At 46.3% G+C, this 17,981-nt stretch overlaps 1 protein-coding gene and 1 long non-coding RNA gene across 4 annotated transcripts in view; both read right to left on the bottom strand.

Annotated features, from left to right (window-relative positions):
* Positions 1–4,523: 4,523 nt before the first annotated feature.
* Positions 4,524–7,467, bottom strand: LOC128905818 (uncharacterized). The gene is made up of 2 exons (XR_008464994.1): positions 7,292–7,467; positions 4,524–4,943 (listed from the first exon to the last, which is right to left on the bottom strand). It is a non-coding gene; the product is annotated as an uncharacterized LOC128905818 (long non-coding RNA).
* A 3,249-nt stretch (positions 7,468–10,716) lies between these two features.
* The window catches only part of WASHC5 (WASH complex subunit 5), a 29,867-nt gene continuing 22,602 nt past the window's right edge, over positions 10,717–17,981 (bottom strand). For all 3 annotated transcript variants that reach the window (XM_054193380.1, XM_054193379.1, XM_054193382.1), the window contains exons 20-29: positions 17,306–17,430; positions 16,744–16,906; positions 15,902–16,004; positions 15,701–15,780; positions 14,580–14,683; positions 13,974–14,103; positions 13,746–13,842; positions 12,754–12,907; positions 12,385–12,472; positions 10,717–11,128 (exon numbers count right to left, since the gene is read on the bottom strand). In XM_054193380.1, the coding sequence (XP_054049355.1) occupies positions 11,072–11,128; positions 12,385–12,472; positions 12,754–12,907; positions 13,746–13,842; positions 13,974–14,103; positions 14,580–14,683; positions 15,701–15,780; positions 15,902–16,004; positions 16,744–16,906; positions 17,306–17,430 (1,101 nt within the window). In that variant the 3' untranslated portion in view covers positions 10,717–11,071. The remainder of the gene's footprint in view (positions 11,129–12,384; positions 12,473–12,753; positions 12,908–13,745; positions 13,843–13,973; positions 14,104–14,579; positions 14,684–15,700; positions 15,781–15,901; positions 16,005–16,743; positions 16,907–17,305; positions 17,431–17,981) is intronic.

Below are 17,981 nucleotides of genomic sequence, written 5' to 3'. Positions count from 1 at the left end.
ACGTTACTACATGGAAAATAATGTCAACAATTCCTAAATTGTTCCCTGTGGAGCTCCAAAGAGCTGCGTAAGCTCTGGTGCTGTGTGTGCTGAACAGCAGCATGACAGAGATTGCTGAGACAAAGTTACTGAAGGTATGGAAAATAAAAGCTGACGGGGTATTTTAAACAGTAACTGAAATCCACGGTTAATATAAGCAAAGTAACTAAATAGGAAAAATAATCCTGATGGTGGAACCCGACTGTGGGTGTCCTGGAATGACCATGACTGGTCCTCTCCAAGCTTCCACTCAGTTCACAGCGGCGGTCAAAAAGGTAAACAGGTTGTTGGAGAATGCTAGTGAAGGGCTAAAGCAAAAAACCACAATTCTGCATGAAATGAACCTTTGCACCAGCTGATGTTTGGCAGAGCAGGGGGAATGCTTCGGGCAGAGTCAAGAGAAACTGCAGGGTGAAGCTTTGGCCCTTTGGTGGTATCAGTTTCTGAAGGTAAAGAGGGAGCGGAGAGCCATGGAAGAAGGGGCTTCTGGTATCGCAGCTGGGTTTTAGAGCTTGTCTTCAAGCACAGGTTACCAGGCCGGCCAGACGCAAACAGCAGAACCGTAGGTCAAACACTGAAATGCTCGTTAATGTTAAAGGAGCCATAGGTACATGTGTAGTGAGCAATTCTGGAGAAGCACCAGACAGCTTAGTGGGTGTGTTGTGTTCTCATACACGATTTTAAACGGTTCCACTTATGCTATTACAGTGGCTAATTTGTTTTTTCATGGGAACGTTTGGGTTTTCTTCAGCTTAACGCCTTGTTTACCTGCAGGTCGCTCTTGGGCAGCTACTGCTTTTTCAGGTTTCTGTGATGCAGCTGGTTTCCTTCAGACGCAGATGTGGTTTTTGATAGCCCTGATATAGGGCTGATACATACGTGGTCCTGAAAATTTACATTATCTAGTAAAAGTATACAGAATTGTATGTAGAAATATCAACTTCTAAGTGCTGTCTACTTACGGCCCCAGTGTTGGTGTGGGTTTGACTTTATGGGTTCTTCTAGGCCAGGAGACTGGATTGTCTAAGGGCAGGAGAGGAAGGGAAGGTCACAGCGGGGTGAGGGTTCATAGTCCCAGCTGTGGCGTGTTGGCATCAGGGCTTCATCTGCACTGGGAGACACGGCAGGAGCACAGCCGGCTGTCCCCCTTCGCTGGTGGTGCTCTGTCCGCAATGGTCTCGGCACACGCCAGCTTGTGCTCTCCCAAGCGTCTCCTGGGAGTGATTTGGAGGGGAAGGGGATTAGCATGGAGTAGGGATCATTGCCAACACAGGGTGTCAGGCTGCCCTGTTTCGGGTGGGAGCCGTGCTGTGCCAGGAGGTTCCTACATCCCAGGGTGGGTCCTGACACGTTCTATGAAGTTGTGGAGTCACTACTGAGATCCCGGACCCAAATGTCCACATGGGACTTCCCAGGCACAGGGCCAAGCCCAGCAACGACCGGTTCATATGCTTTCTGTGTGGGAAGTATGGCATAAACATACCCCTCACCTATATTTCGACATAAATTAAAACCTGCTATTAAGGTTTTAGGTTACGAAGCTTTACCACCTTCCTTATGACTGGACATATTTGCTGCCTCTGCATTTTCCATGCCAGGACAGCGGTCGTTTTATCAAGCGCTTCGCCCCTGTGTCTGCTGGAGGAAACTCTTGCAGAAGAGGACACTGGTAGCAAGAAACTGGTTGCTATTTTGAGAATGCGGTGGATGTGCTTTGACCTTGGCTAATCTTTGCTTTGGTTTTTGAGATGTGGATTGAAATTTTTTTGACAATGATCACATTTTGATGCACATCCCGTTGCAGGCATTTGAGATGAGGTATCACCATGTGCAGGAAACCTCCGGTGTCCCTGCCTCCGTCTTCTCTGGAGTCCTTATTGCCACCTCCAGTGGCTGGAAATGATTCTATTAACCCTGAGCCTTATGCTGCCTTTTCTAGTTGAGTTTTATCTTTCAAGTGGGAACCAACAGGGGGTGGGAGAAGCCTCTGCCACAGGCTGCCTTGGGTTGCCGGGGGTCACCTGTGCTCCCTGGTACCTTGCCCCAGGCCAGAAAGCTTTTCTGACCAATAACTGCTGCCTATATTGCATTTTTCTCCAAGGTCTCTATTTCTCCTGCCATCACCAGGCACAAATCAGATCCAGCACCTGAATTTTCAACTCCAGTTGCCTTTATTTCTGTCGAAGGTGAGCAGTAAAGCAGCACCGCTGTGGCTCAGGTTTGGCCGTATGGTCACTCGGTGACCACAGGTGATTACGTGGCGGTGGAAACTGGATGTCGACTTACCGTGGTTTCCTCTGTACACAGAACACACTTGCTAATCGCTGTAGAGCATGCCCAGACCCGCTCTGTCTCTCAATAATGTATTTGGTGCCTGCATTTTTCGTCTTGTCCAGAGCTATTTCCTTCTAGAAACAGATCGTGCAAATAGATGTTATTTGCAAGACCAGCTTGGGGCATTTAAATCAGAGGTCTCTTCTTTTCACGCGTCTAATCACATCAGCATCACCTGGCATCATTCTACTCCATGTAGTGCCTACATGGCACCTGTCCGCTACTCTATTTGTCACATACCAACTTTATAATCAGATAAATTAACACCTGCAATGTGAAGGCATTTGTCCTCTGGAACTTCCGTGTTACCAGTCATCGCTGCCCAATGCTGCCAAGGAGACTCTTTCAGTGGCCTGGGACAATGTTCTGAGGAGCTGCTAAAATATCCTAAATAGCTAAAATATCCTTATAACCTGCTTTTAAGGACTGGCCTACCTGTAGAAAGGATCATCTTGATTTTATTCAATTGTATTTGGACAAGTAAACACAAGTGCCTGTTTGCCAAAGGCAAGGTAGAGAAGAACACAGCGTTCAAAGGTTTAAAAGGCAGGAGTGGGCGGAAATGAGATTGTGCCTGCATTAGCCTGGTGTATTACACTGGCCTTAAAAGCCGGGTGTGATTGAGCCACTTAGATGCTTGAGGCTTCAAAATCTTTTATCCTGGTACAGCCATTGAAGTGCTGGAGAACGACCCAGGCATGTTTCTTTTTTTAAGGCTGAAAGAGTCTCGATGGAGGTTCTTGTCTCGGGTGGAGATGCTTCCTCTCCCCAGGAAAGCGTTTCAAATGCCCCATTAACACGCAGGCGAATAAATGCAACCGTCCCCTGGGCAGAGCTGGGCTGCGAGTCTTGTACTCAGGCTTATCTGAAGGCAGTTAATGAGCTTTCTTGGGCCTGGTTAACCAATTAGGCAATGGATAATGGTGCTGGGAGACAACAGTCTGCCACTGGCAAACTTGAAAGCAATACATTGGGTGGGTTTTTTTCATGCTGGATTGTGAACTGAGAAATTCTTTTTTAAACAGACTACTAATAACTACTTGCTCTTAATCATAGAATCATAGAATGTGTTGGGTTGGAAGGGACCTTTAAAGGCCATCTAGTCCAACCCCCCTAGATCAGGTTGCCCAAAGCCTCATCCAGCCTGGCCTTGAATGTCTCCAGGGATGGGGCCTCCACCACCTCTCTGGGCAACCTGGGCCAGTGTTTCACCACCCTCATTGTAAAGAACTTCATCCTAATGTCTAATCTAAACCTGCCCTGCTCTAGTTTAAAACCATTGCCCCTTGTCCTATCGCTACATGCCCTTGCAAACAGCCCCTCCCCAGCTTTCTTATAGGCCCCCTTCAGGGACTGGAAGGGGCTATAAGGTCTCCCCGAACCCCAGCCCCAGCTCTCTCAGCCTGTCCTCACAGCAGAGGTGCTCCAGCCCTCGGATCATCTTTGTGGCCTCCTCTGGACCCGCTCCAATGGGTCCATGTCCTTCTTGTGCCGAGGGCTCCAGAGCTGGACACAGGACTGCACCAATGCTGCTGGGAACCAAACAGCTGGCAGTGGCCCTGGCTGCAGGGTGAGGTGGCAGCTCTGGGCAGCAGCGGGACGTGACCCCGCGGCTGGAAGGCTCCTGCCACTGCTGCCAGGTGTCCCCGGGACGGGGCTCACAGTGGCACGGGGCGACAGGCGCCCTCTGTGCGGAGCAGCACCTCGGCCCCCACTCCCTGCTCCGGTGGCATTTCTTGGGAGACAAGAACTTAGGTTATTTTTTTCTTCTTGCCTGGTACTTAAATTTTGCATTACATAGATTTATAGATGGAGAATTTGAAGACAGAGGACATTATTTGATGTTACTTCATTAGTATATAATTGGATTTTCATTAGTGTCTTATTTGTTGCTAGTTTTTTAAAAATACAGAATGGGAAAGCTGGAGGCCTTGTTTTCTGTGGATTTATCCTTATTTTGATTATGTGGGAGGATGAGAAAATATCATGGTTAAAACCAATAGATGTCTGCTAGAATTATACCTCTATCTTTATTTTTACGGTTTGAGAAAACCCCACACAATTTATTGTCATTTAGACAATTATTCTATCACCCGATGACCCCTCCCCACCTGGAATGGGGAATCGAGGAAAGCAAGGAAACACGAGGGTTGAAATATAAACAGGTTTAATAGGATAAGACTAAATAATTAACGATAATATTAAAGAATCAGTATTAATCCTGATACTAATCTAAGATATCCAAGGATTGTACCCAGCCCCTTCCCTCAGCAGGGAGCTGTGCATCCCAGCAGGGACAGCCAGCGTGGGACGCTGCGAGCGCTGGGGCTTCGGGAGGAAGGGAAGGGCCCAGGGGTCTGGAAGAAGGGCAAGGAGTTCTCAGCATGGCAGCCATCACAGAAGCGAAAAACTCCTCAGCAAACTTTCTGATTTATGTAGAATGTGTCGCTCACGGTATGAAATAGTCCTGTTGGCAGCTTGGGTCAAGTGCCCGGGTCTCGCTCCTCCTCATCCCCACACCCGGCAAGGCTCGAAAACACCGAGACCTTGAATCCGCATACCCTCGCTGGCTGTAAAGGAAACATTTTCACAAATTCAGACACTTGAGCCTTCTAAAAGTGCGCTTTTCCCAGGCGTTAGAAGAGAAGTTATTCCTGGCTCGCTCAAACCCGGATATTATTCAAATATTAATTTTTCTCTTTTTGTCTGAAGAGCCTCAGGAGTTAAAATTAAGCATCATAATTAAAAATGGCATGAGCTGCATCCTGACTTCTGTGGGACGCTACGTACTGGTGGTTCGCACCTGCTTGGAGTGACAGGGGATCCCGGCAGTGGTGGCTTACACCTGGATCAAGCAGGGGATGGTCATCTCCAGGGAGGGATCCCAGTTAACTCACTCCGGCACTGCGAACACGTCCCAGAGCGGAAGAGCCTGAGACTTTGGGTGTAATGAATGTTTTAAAGAAGAAATGCAGGGCCGCTTTCCCTGCCGAGGCACAGGAAAGACGCAGGTTGATGTTTGTGGGCTGCTTCACCTGCAGACGCTAATTACGACTATTTTGCCAGAGGTTTTTTTCCTAGTCTGCCCGTGACTGCTAGTTTTCCTTTAATAATAAAATCACTGATTTTTCTGCTTGCTGAGTCACAGCAGTAATTTGCCCTGCCCTTGAGCTGCCCCTTGCAATCTGCTTTTCCCGCAGGGTTTGGTGGAACCCTTAAACAGGACCTAAAACGCGAAGCTTGATCGTGAACAATCGCATTAATAACAAAAGCCCGTGTGTGTTGAGTTTTCTGCGTGTTTTCACTTCTCTCTTAACCATCTTCAGGCAGCTGTACTTCCGTGGTGGGGACGGGATATTTACATTTGTTTTGGGAAAGTTTAGAGCTTTCTAAAGAAAAAGCTTAAAAATGAAGTCAAATAGGGGAAAAAAAAAGAGTTTGACACCAGTTTGTGTTCTTCCTTGGTCGCTCTTCGCTTTCCTACTGGTTAAAGTAGGAGTACGTGTTTCTAGCATGGGTTAGAGACTGAAGGCCTCAGGTCATCGAAGCTGGGTGATACCTGCCTCCCTCTCCCCGCTTCCGCCCCATCTATTCCTTTTTCCCTGCAGTCTGACCACTGTGTTCCCGCTTTCCCTGCGGAACATCCCCCTTTGCGTCTCTGGGGCCGCAGGTGATGTACTGAGGGGGGTCATCCGTGTGAGGTTAAGTAAGGGAAAGGGTTTTGCTAATGATCAAACGATGACCAAACGGTAATTAATGGGTGACTGAATGAAAATCAAATGGTAATCAAATGGTGATTAAGCACTAATTGAATGTTAGTTAAACAGTGATTTAAATGATGATTTAGTTGGTGATATAGTTAGTTTGTTCAGTATATTCATTAATGACTTGGATGATGGGACAGAGTGTATCCTCAGCAAGTTCGCTGATGATACCAAGCTGGGAGGGGTGGCCGACACTCCAGAGGGCCGTGCTGCCATCCAGCGTGACCTGGACAGGCTGGAAAGCTGGGCAGAGAAGAACCTAATGAGGTTCAACAAAAGCAAGTGTAGGGTCCTCCACCTGGGAAGGAAGAATGCCAAGCACCAGTATAGGTTAGGGGCGGACATGCTGGGAAGTAGTTCTGAGGAGAAGGACCTGGGGGTCCTGGTAGACAGTAAATTATCCATGAGCCAGCAGTGTGCCCTTGTTGCCAAAAAGGCCAATGGCATCCTGGGCTGCATAGGGAAGAGTGTGGCCAGTAGGTCGAAGGAGGTCATTCTCCCCCTCTACTCTGCACTGGTGAGGCCACAACTGGAGTACTGTGTCCAGTTTTGGGCTCCCCAGTTCAAGAGGGACAGGGAACTACTGGAGCGAGTCCAGCGAAGGGCAACTAAGATGACTGAGGGACTGGAGCATCTCCCTTATGAGGAAAGGCTGAGAGAGCTGGGACTCTTTAGCCTGGAGAAGAGAAGGCTGAGGGGAGACCTTATTATGGCATACAAGTATCTAAAGGGTGCATTGAAGGAGGATGGTGCCAGACTCTTTTCATTGGTTCCCAGTGACAGGACGAGGGGTAACGGGCACAAGTTGGAACATAGGAAGTTCCGTTCAAATACACGGAAAAACTTCTTTACAGTGAGGGTGACAGAGCACTGGAACAGGCTGCCCAGGGAGGTTGTGGAGTCCCCTTCTCTGGAGATTTTCAAGACCCGCCTGGATGCAGTCCTGAGTGATGTGCTCTGGGCAATCCTGCTTTAGCAGGGGAGTTGGACTAGATGATCTCTAGAGGTCCCTTCCAACTCTGAAGATTCTGTGATTCTGTGATTAAACAGTGGTCAAACGTGCTACTACTTATTACACTTCTAATAATAGCTGGATAATATAAATGTCGTTAGCGTACAATACACCCTTAGGCCTCGTGTAAGATGTCCCTTACCTTGTCACAGGTACCAGACGCCGGGTGAGGGGTCTCTCAGCCTTAGGGATTGGTGGGAGGTGGCCCTGCTGGAGGGGGAGATGATGGCCGGGAGAGCTCGGTGGGCTCGGGGGGGGCTACAGGTGTTTACAGCATGAAGTGATGGACTCGGAGCCAAAGCCCCCTTGGTGCGTGTGTGGGAGTGCGGCTGTAGCGGTTTTAATTATGTCTAGTCTCAGCTTGGGCTGGTGCTGTTGGCTCCTGATAAGAGTGTCCCGGACTCCTTAGTTCCTGAGAAGTTCCTGAGAAGTTCCTGAGAAGACACAGCCCAGCCCTCGAGGTTTGCAGGGCAGGGCTGGTTTCGGCCGATGGTGCCTGAGCCAAAGCACTGTTCACCTCCCCCAGCGGGGCTGCGTCCCCCACACCTGGAGGAGATGGCGGGGCAGATGGGCACCGGCTTCCCCCCACCTACGCTGTATCTCGGTGGCATAAACACGCCAAAGCTCTTGCCTGGGTGTTGGGCGAGCCTCTGCCTGCTGGTGAGGGGAGGGCTGTGCTCCTAACGAAGGCAGCCGTGGTGCAGGAGGCAGGAGTTAAAACCCTTCCCCCCCGAAAGCCGAGTTACCGTGACACAGGTTGAGCTTCTGCAAAGGTTGAGTTGGGAATCGGTGAACCCCACAGATCAGTACTCGGTCCTCCAACAGAGAAGGACCACATTGGGGAACATATTTAAACAATGTGGGCATACAGAAGTCCATGGGAACTGGTGGGATGCACCCCGGGGTGCCGCGAGAGCTGGCAGGTTTCAGCGTGAGGCCACTCTCAGTTCTCTGTGAACGGTGGTGGTGGGCCTGGGGCCTGGACGACAGCACCAGCGCTCCTGTCTTCAGAAACAGCAAGGAGGAGGATGAGGGAAGCTGCAGGACAGCCAGCATCACCACGATCCCTGGGAAGGTGATGGAGCAAATAGACCTGGAAACCATTCCCAAACATACAAAGGATGAGGAGGTGACTGGGACTAGTCAGCGTCGGTGGACAGAGGGAAACCCAAGCTTAAGCCAATGGGCTCAATGGCTGGACCCAGGGAGTGTGATCAGCGGCACAATGTCCAGCTGGAGGCCAACCACTAGTGGTGTGCCCCAGGGTTTAATACTGGGGCCAGTACCGTTTAATGTCTTCATTAATGGCCTGGGCAATTGACCCTCAGCATGGTTGCAGGTGATACAAAACCACGAGGAGCAGCTGACACAGCAGAGGGTTGTGCTGCTGGTCAGGGGGACCTGGACAGGCTGGAGAAATGGGCTGACGGGAAATTCAAGTTCAGCACAGGGAAGCGTGAAGTCCAGGCATTGGGGAGGGATAACCCCAGGCACTGGGTCAACTGCTGGAAAACAACTGGGCAGAGAAGGCCCTGGGATCCTGTGGGACACCATTTCACTCCTGCAGTAGTGGCCACCAGCCTCCTGGGCTGCGTCAGGCAGAGCGATGCCAGCAGGTTGAGGGAGGTGGTCCTTCCCTCTGCCCAGCCCTGCCGAGACACGTCTGGGTGCTGTGTCCAGAGCTGGGCTACCGACACAAGAGAGACATGGACATACTGAAGGGCCATGAAGGCAATAGTTTGGAGCATCTGTCACAGGAGGAGAGGCTGAGAGAGCCGGGACTGCTCAGCCTGGGGAGGAGAAGACTCAGGGGGATCTTATTGATGTGGATAAATATCCGATGGATGGAGGGAGTAAAGAAGACAAGAGTGCAGTGACAGTATGTGGTGCCCAGTGACAGGACAAGAGGCGACAGGCACGAACTAAGACACGGGAAATTCTATTTAAACATAAGAAAAAACTTTTTTCACTGTTCAGGTGGTCCAACACCTGGGCAGGTCACGCAGAGAGGTTGTGGAGGAGTCTCCATGCCTGGAGATACTCAAAACGCATCTGGCCATGGCCCTGGGCACCCTGTGCCAGCTGCCCTGCTCTGAGCAGGAAGGGGGACAGGACAGTCCTGACGGGGGACTTCTGACTTAATGTCAAACCAACGGAGACAAGGAGGGAAGAGCCCAGCGCTGTGAAGGATGGATGGGGATCAACTAAACAGGCACCATCAAAGAGTTCGGTCCTGTTTCTTTTTCTAGCAGTTTTTCTTCTGGGGCTTTCCATCTCTCACACGTGAGAGCACTGAGAAACCGGAGTGAGAGCTTCGGCATCGGGCGGCAGAGCATCAGGGGACAGGGAGGCAGCGCCGTGAATTTGACCCGATGGATCAGCTGCAGCATTGTGCTCCCCACTTCCCCAACACCCTGGCTGACACGACCACCAACATGTCAGACCTCCAGGTGAAAATTCACCTACTCCTGGGTTAAGGGCTTCCATAAATCCTGACCCTCACCGTGGTTTCCTGTGTATTGGCCAGCTGGTCGCTTCCCAGGCAGTTAATGCCTTGCATACCACCCAGAAGGCAGAACGTAACTCCGAAGGGGAGCTGGGCGTCTTTCCTAATAGCACGAGCACGGCCCTTAGTTCTGCATACCGGCTGCTCCCCGCCTTGCTGAGACAGCTTGTCTTGGCAGGACGACAGGCACCATCCTTCCACCGCCCCCCCGTCCCTTCACCTGTTCTGCGGGGGAGCGGAGGTGGGGGGTGTCTGTGCCTGTGCATCCCGCAACGAGGACATGCAGCTCAAGGGGCTGCAAGGCGGACTAGGTCCCAGCGCAACCGCAGGGCAGACAGCGTGCTGGGCTTGTTCAAATGCTCTTTTTACATCTTTCCCCCAAACTGGTTCCTCTCTCTCACTGCATTATAAAGGGGCCTTAAAATCTGTGCTTAAATTCCGGATAAACTGGTGCCAGTGCCCCAGTAATCCCAAAGTGCTGCACACCAACCCTGTTTTGGGGCTCAGCTGTATGAACTTTGTTTCCATAATCTGGGAGGCTCCTTGACAGATGATGCCTGAAAACTGTACTGCATTTGCTGGTCCTCGCGCTAATTTCCCCACCATGCCCTCATGTGGCGCCCCCAACACCGCTCAGTGCCTCCCCGCCACTCTGCTGGGCAGGTTGGCAGCAGGATGTCATCAGCGTAACAGAGGGAGTGACACAGTGGGGACAGTGGCACCGCTCCAAGGGCTGAGCCACAACCCCGTGACGAATCCTGGGGCTGTGCCAGTAGCCCCAGTGCAGCAGCCGGCGCTGGGTGAAGGCTACAGGCTTGGGATCAGCACAGTGGTGTTCCAGCACACTGGCACAGGTTGCCCAGAGAAGCTGTGGCTGCCCCATCCCTGGAAGTGTCCAAGGCCAGGCTGGATGGGGCTTTGAGCAGCCTGGTCTAGTGGGAGGTGTCCCTGCCCATGGCAGGGGGTTGGAACTAGATGATCTTTAAAGTCCCTTCCAACCCGAACCATTCTGTGATTCTGTGATTCTCTTAAGAGGAAAATCGATAGTTTGGAATCCTCAGTCCTGGCCAACTATCCAACACCTTTATTTCCAATTTCATCATTCATTTGTGATAGAAAAATCAAACTTCCACAAATAGTTCTTCAGAACAAAAAACCTAAATGATTTATACATAAACAATTACATACAGCGTTTATAATGCGCAGTACAAAATGTACACTGTTTGGATGAGATACAAATTGCATATTCATGCCAAGATCTAAACAAGCGTTAATTATCTAGACTAGTGCTGATGGTTACATTTCATAGAGACAGTTGTAGGTCCTGCCTTAAAGCACAGAAAAGACACTTGTCTCATCCTCAGTCCCCGACTCCCCATTTCAGGTTTGGGGGAAAGACTTGGTCCTTCTCTGTACTCACAGAACAGTTCGGAATTCATCAAAAATGAAGCTTGGCACGTGTGCTTCAACAACCTGAAGTAAACAGGAAGGCATGGTGAGGTATTTTCTTCATTATTCATTCCTATCCTCTATTCATCCATTAACAAGCATATCTAATTATGAATCAATTACACAACGCTATTGACCTGAACCACCCCGGCTTTAGGATGTGCTCCTGGATGTGCCCGTGCTTGGGGAAGGGCGGAAGGAAGGGCGGAAGGAAGGGCGGAAGGAAGGGCGGAAGGAAGGGCGGAAGGAAGGGCGGAAGGAAGGGCAGGCAGCACCAGAGAGATCAGGTGTAAGACTGACATGGCCACTTTCTACTACATTGCAGCGTGGGCTGGCAAGAAGAGGGAAACAGGAAGAATCCCTCTCTTTTAGCTGTGCGTATTAGCTGGGAAATGGCTTATTCAAGAATCACTGAGGTACAGCCTAGAGCAAATGGGATTATGACTTATTTTTAATACTACTTACAAATAACATGTCATCTTCAAATGCAGTTAAGTTGCATTTAACCCTAAAATAAACTCCCTACGAGCCCAGACTTTCAGAACTCCCCTTGCATGTGCAATAAAGCAGCTGCCCGGGAAGCCACACTTTGGCAGGAAGGGAAGGAACTCGACTGGAGCTGGTTGGAACTAGATGATCTTTGAGGTCCCTTCCAATCCAAACCATTATTGGACTCTATGGTTTTTCCCCAAAATTTATACTTGCTAATTAACTTTTCGACCTGCATTTAGAATACTGCTACTTATTATTACTTAATTCTGCAACATCTCAGAACTTCTATTCGTTTCTTCCCTTCCCAAAAGCCCCCCAGCAACATACGTGCTCTCTGAAAATTAAATGCAACAGACTCTTCTTAAATCTGCACAAAACTGAAATCCTTTCTATATTTTGTGTACCTTTTGTATTTTCTAGAAATTTTTTTCCATAAGGATATTATGACTAGTATAGCGAGTTATACAAAGTGTGCAAGCGACACAATTTGTAGTTCATACAGGGTACACCGTTCATTATGACCCGTTCCTATCAGGTAACAGATTTTTTTATCTGTATTTCCCTTCGGCAATCTTTTCCAGAACATCTGAAAAGGCTCAATACTGCTTTTTGGACAAGGTTAACAAGTCCGGTATTTTGGATATTTGTTTACAGATGATGCCATGTTCCAGAGTAGATACGCGTGACCGAGCTGCTAGTACGTAACCACGGCATAAACCAAGATTTAGCTCATCTGGACAGGACTCCTGCTCAGTCCTATGCGCGGGAGACACGGAATTCTTTCTTACCTTTCTTGGTAACTTTGTGTAGCGAATGTAATCTTCCAGGAACATGAGGGCACCCACTACATCGGCAGGCATTTCTGGTATCTTCTGGCTAAAATTAAACCACCGTGAAGATCATACTTTTACTAGCCGATCAGTTATTTGGATAAAATTACATGAAAATGCCAGCCTTCAAATAACACCGTTTCCACTAGGTACCATGTGATTCCATTACAGAAGTAAATAGTATTTTCATCTTATATTTACTCAAATATTTTGTTATTATTATGTCAAAAATACTCTGCTAGAAAAATATATTGAAAAGGCAGTGATAATACTACTGAAGCCCCCTTCACAGAGGTGACACTTAGGGAAAAACTAACACGTGGGTACCTTGTGCACTGTTCCATCGTTGAACGAATAAACTGACCGATCAGTGCCAGAAATTGTTCTGTGTATCTTGAGTGAAACTGTTTCAGCAGGGTAAGGAGACCCAGAACTAAAGGAAGCCAGTCAATTTGATCAGCTGGCCGCTTGCACACCACTCCTGCACAGAAAAAAAACCCAAAACAACACACGTTTATACATCAGAACACATTCTTTATAGCAGAGGCAAATTTACATCAATACTCTCATGAGTTTTTTTGCTGTGCCTCTCCTTAGAATCATAGAATTGCTGAGGTTGGAAGGGACCTTTAAGATCATCGAGTCCAACCTTTAACCTACCCTGACAAAAGCCACTTCTAAACCATGTCCCTAAGTGCCCCATCTACCCTTTTTTTAAACACCTCCAGGGATGGTGAATCCACCACCTCCCTGGGCAGCCTATTCCAATGTTTAATAACCCTTTCAGTGAAAAAATGTTTCCTAATATCCAATCTAAACCTCCCCTGACATAACTTGAACCCGTTTCCTCTTGTCCTATCACTTGTCACCAGGGAGAAGAGGTCAGCCCCCATCTCTCTACACCCTCCTTTCAGGTAGTTGTAGAGGGTGATAAGGTCTTCCCTCAGCCTCCTCTTCTCCAGGCTGAACAACCCCAGCTCCCTCAGTCATTCCTCAAGTCCGTCTGCTTGGTCACACATAAAAATTAAAAACTAATGTAACAGCTGCATTTCTTCCATAGCAAATGGCTTAATGACATTAACTAAGGCATGGGACAGAATGAGAAAGTCAAGAGTTTGGATTCCGATTCCTACTCCATTGTATTTGGCTTCAATATTATAACAAACCTGCCTGGAGATGATGGCCCAAAGTCAGAAACAGAGTATTTTCTATGCAGATAATTTTACTGTCTTCTCTACAGATAATTTCACATAGGTTTTCATTAGATTTATAAACAACTAATGAAACAACTAAAGATTTAGAAACAACTTATACAATACCTAAGTTTCTGTTGTACTGAAGTTTCGGAAACTGGGAAATGAGAAATAGGAAGTTGACAGTGGGAAAATACGGCAGACGTTTTGTTGTTATGTAGATCTGAGTGGGGAAAAAAAAAAAAAAAAAAAAAGAGGAACACAGTTCTTCCATGTCCTAATTTTTTTTCTTCAGTTAATTATCAATAAAATAGAAAAAGGAAACTGTACCAAGCAATGGAATGTAAGCCTGACCTTATTTAATGGATTGTGAATGCCAGCTGCTTCCAGATAAGCTGTGATTTCATACAAAAGAGTGTTGTCTTCTTTAGGATAAGGTAGTGATGGGTTCTGATAATGTGCTTCAATGTCAGCCAGTATGGCTCTGCAAGGAAAAGAAATTGACTATATTAAACACTTAATTTAAATTACCCTCAAATAAACCTTACACAATGCCACATCATATTAGTTTAAAGACATTCATAGGCACAAAACCTGTGTATGTTTACAAGCAAGAGTAAACCACCTTTTTTGGAGTATCTTTTTACAAACCTATTTGTTTCAAAAATCACCACCACACATTTTCACTGTTCTTACTTCTCATCCAAAGATGACCTCAACTCCAGGTATAACCAAACACAATTAGAAGCTGCACTGTCCACTGGCATGTTCATACAAATTACTTGCCAAGTTATTTATTTTTAATGTTTCTGTTGGGTTCGAATTCAAACACTCATCAACAAAACCCTGAATACAATCAGATTCCACATTTTGCCGTAATTTAGACTTTAAGGATTGCCGGGTCGATAGCAACTACATCGCAGTAATACAAGCAGCTCTTCAGCACATTTTGCTTCTTACTTATTGAGATTTTCCAAAGCAGCAGCCAAATGCTTGGAGTCAAACCTGCAGGAATAATTTAATTCATTGGTAATCTGTCGTCTTAAAATCTGCATCTGACCAACCTGTTGAAGCAAACAAACAAAAAGAGGGTGGGGTGTTACACTGAACGCAATGAGGGAAGAGTAAAATCAAACTAAGGAAAAACTTAATCAGTAAGAATTTACTGTTGAATAGATGACACAAAGTCCTCATTACACCTAACGGCCTTCATAGGGCTGCCCAGAGCAGGGACGTATGCAGTGGCCGGAGCTATTTCTTCATTTTGGTAAGAGGGCAGCGATTCAGCCTGCCCACAGTCAGAGCAGACAGACCCCAACCGCGCAGTTCAAAGGGGAGGAGCAGTCACAGCACTCGAGATTTACACGCAGTTCACGGTAGCAAATACAGGCAGCGTGAAACGGGCACTAAAAAGGTAAGAGGTATAAAAGCCCAGTCACTTGCTTGTTTTTCAATGGTCAGTGAAAATGCTTGTACTCTTTTCCCCACCTCCCCCTAAACCTTAGGGTCAGCAGTGGGACAATAACCAGGGAGGGTTGTTGCAGTCAGCCTTCCCCTTCCTTCCCTGACCCTTCCTCTTCTCTTCAGTGACACAAACAAACATTCACACCACTCTGAAATTCAAACACTGGTTGCAAAACATCATTACAAAGACAAGAGAGAGCCATGCTAATGGGGCAGCTTGTTTACAGGTTCGGCAGGGTAGGCTGCCTTCTGTGCGAAAAAGGCAAGTTCAGGAAACGCTACTGCTCCAACCTTCAGCCTGAAGTACGTTCAGTTCACAAGGCACAGCGTGAGTCTCAGAGCTCCTGATGCTGAGCACTAACTCAGTTTTCCCAGATGACACCTCTAGTGCCAGACTCCATTTTTAGCGAACTATTACATATGAATCTCAGTGCTAAGCGCTTTGTGGAGTGTGAATTGTCCACACAAATGAACCTCAGGACCTCTTGCAAATCCAGGCCTGCTTCACTTGTGTTACAGAATTCCATATTCTGTATTATTCCAAAATAAGCAGATTAAAGTATATAACCAAAGAGTCCAGAGTGAATTCTATGTATCCCTAAGTCACGTAAACCAACCTTCATTATGGAGTCTAAATACGCTGTCCAGATCTTCTGAGTTTTTGCAATTGCCGCGGAATAAACCTTGTTTGAATTTGCTGAGAAAAGAAAAAGGGTGAGGCATTAAAAAAACCCAAAAAACCAAACAAGTAAGAAGAGAAATAAATGCAAGTGTACAAAGACAATGGCTTTCTTCCATCTTAAGCAGTAAGTGCTTACCTATAATTCCTTTGAGAGGACTGACAGCATTCATAAGTGCTTTTAAGGTATCCTGTACAGTCCTGTCACGCAATATATTTTTCTGAAACATACTGAGGAAATTCTAAATAAAAGGAAGAAACAAGTAAGTAAAGTTCTCACACATACTCTGTGCTTAATCTTGGTGGTACAAGAGCCACATTTTTAACAGCAGGGAAAAAATATTTCCACAGATGAAGAGTTGAGGAATTTTGTGGTTAGACTTTGTGCTTTCCTGAGTTATGCTAATCAGCGTTAGGACAATTAGCAGATCCGCCTCATCAATATGTAATACCAACTGTATACAACTACTAATTCAATTTTTGAGGAAGAACTGTCTTCATCAATGCTTGTTTTCCTTAAAATCTTTAACCAGGCTACGACTGGCTTCTTCTCGGAAAACAAAAACACTTGGTTACACATGGAGGTATTAGGGGAAAAGTCATTCCATAGAACTGACACCTTATTTATATCATGGTAGACTCAAACAATCTAATTCTTTGTTGATATCTAGACAGAAAAATGGAAGTTGACTCGAGATCAGCATTTGAGTATACACAGTGTACACCTTCAAAAAACATTCTTTGCAAACCACCGTTTAACGTAACGCATAACACTGCATTACACAGCCCATTTATTCAAAAGTGCCAACTTTCATAATTGTATCTGTAACCAAAATTCTTACCTTTGGCTTTGAACACACATTTTTCAAATGTTTTTCATTTCAATTTACCATTTAAAAAATTAACAGCTTTTTTATTTCACTAGAAGTTATTATACAATAGAAGCATCGTGACCTTGAGAAACCAAAGTTCAAAAATTACCTGCAGTTCCTTTACAATCATGAAACACAGCAGCCGGTCTAAACCATTGAGACCAAAGGTGCCTAAAGTATCTTGGATCTCTGAGAAGAGACGACTATTGGTTACTTCCTGATGAGTTTTGATATCGTACCAGGTGTTCATTTGGTCAATGTAACACGTGATTCTGAGGAAAAATTAAACAAACAAATACTTCAGAATAAGCTGCAGGTAGGTGCTGTGATAATCTGAGTAAGGACTCATTCAGGAAGAGATTAGAAAGACTCTGTAGGTATCTCAGGTGACGTTTACTTGGTGTTCTCTCTGCAATGGTTTTGTCACCCTTCCCTGGTTTCTCTCTTTTCCATTTGTGTGACACATTGTTTTCTTTCTTAGACTAAAACCATAACTTTTCTGGACTAATATTTAAAATGTACAGGATGGATTGGGTAAATTGGGTTTTAGATAAAGATGGTGATATGACAGCTAAGGAAAAACTTTGGTTTATATTTTGTTTGTATATGGTGGAATTGCAGCATTCCAACGCACGGTGCTGTAATACAAGCTTGTCACACACAGTACTTACTTTGGGTCTGTGATCCTCAGGATTTCTCTACAAAGCCGACCAATAAATGTTACAGATTCATCCACAGGTGTGAATTTTGGTATAGGAATATGAGTAGACTGGTATATGCTTTGCCAGTCTTGAATCTGAAAAATAAGTTTTAGAGTTATTTGCAGTGTTACCATTGCATGTTTTTAATTCGCTTAGAAATTTTATTCCTTTTGTTTAATTTAGAAGTAGTACATTGCAAAACAATATTGTAAATTACACACTGCAGAATGCTATGAAAACAGAACAAAGCAAAGAGAAGAATGAATCTTATGACAAAGAGCAACTAGAAGATGTGTGGAGGTTGAGAGAACTACCTACAATCCTGGTAAGAATTCCATCTGCTCCTTTCTGCAGTAAGACTAACCACCATTTTGTTAGCTAAATTTAAGATCTATTCACTCTACCACTTGTGAAATACCACAAAACTGGTAACTACTGCAATCTTTCTAAGCCTGCATTTTGATGGCTAACAATAGATACAGAGAGGACTATTGTGATTCCACAGTTATTTTCTGTTTTCTTTGAAAAAGGCGGCGGCTATTGTTCACTGGCAAGATATATGAGAATATTCTGTTTGGGGCGCTTTGCTCTTCTTAAGTACAGCTAATGCAGTGGGGATGCTGAAATCACTCAGAAAAAACTGGGG

This window comes from Rissa tridactyla, chromosome 2, assembly GCF_028500815.1.
Source record: "Rissa tridactyla isolate bRisTri1 chromosome 2, bRisTri1.patW.cur.20221130, whole genome shotgun sequence".
NCBI lineage: Eukaryota > Metazoa > Chordata > Aves > Charadriiformes > Laridae > Rissa > Rissa tridactyla.
The sequence above is the reverse complement of the archived record's forward strand: the minus strand, read 5'-3'. Positions and strand labels throughout refer to the sequence as shown.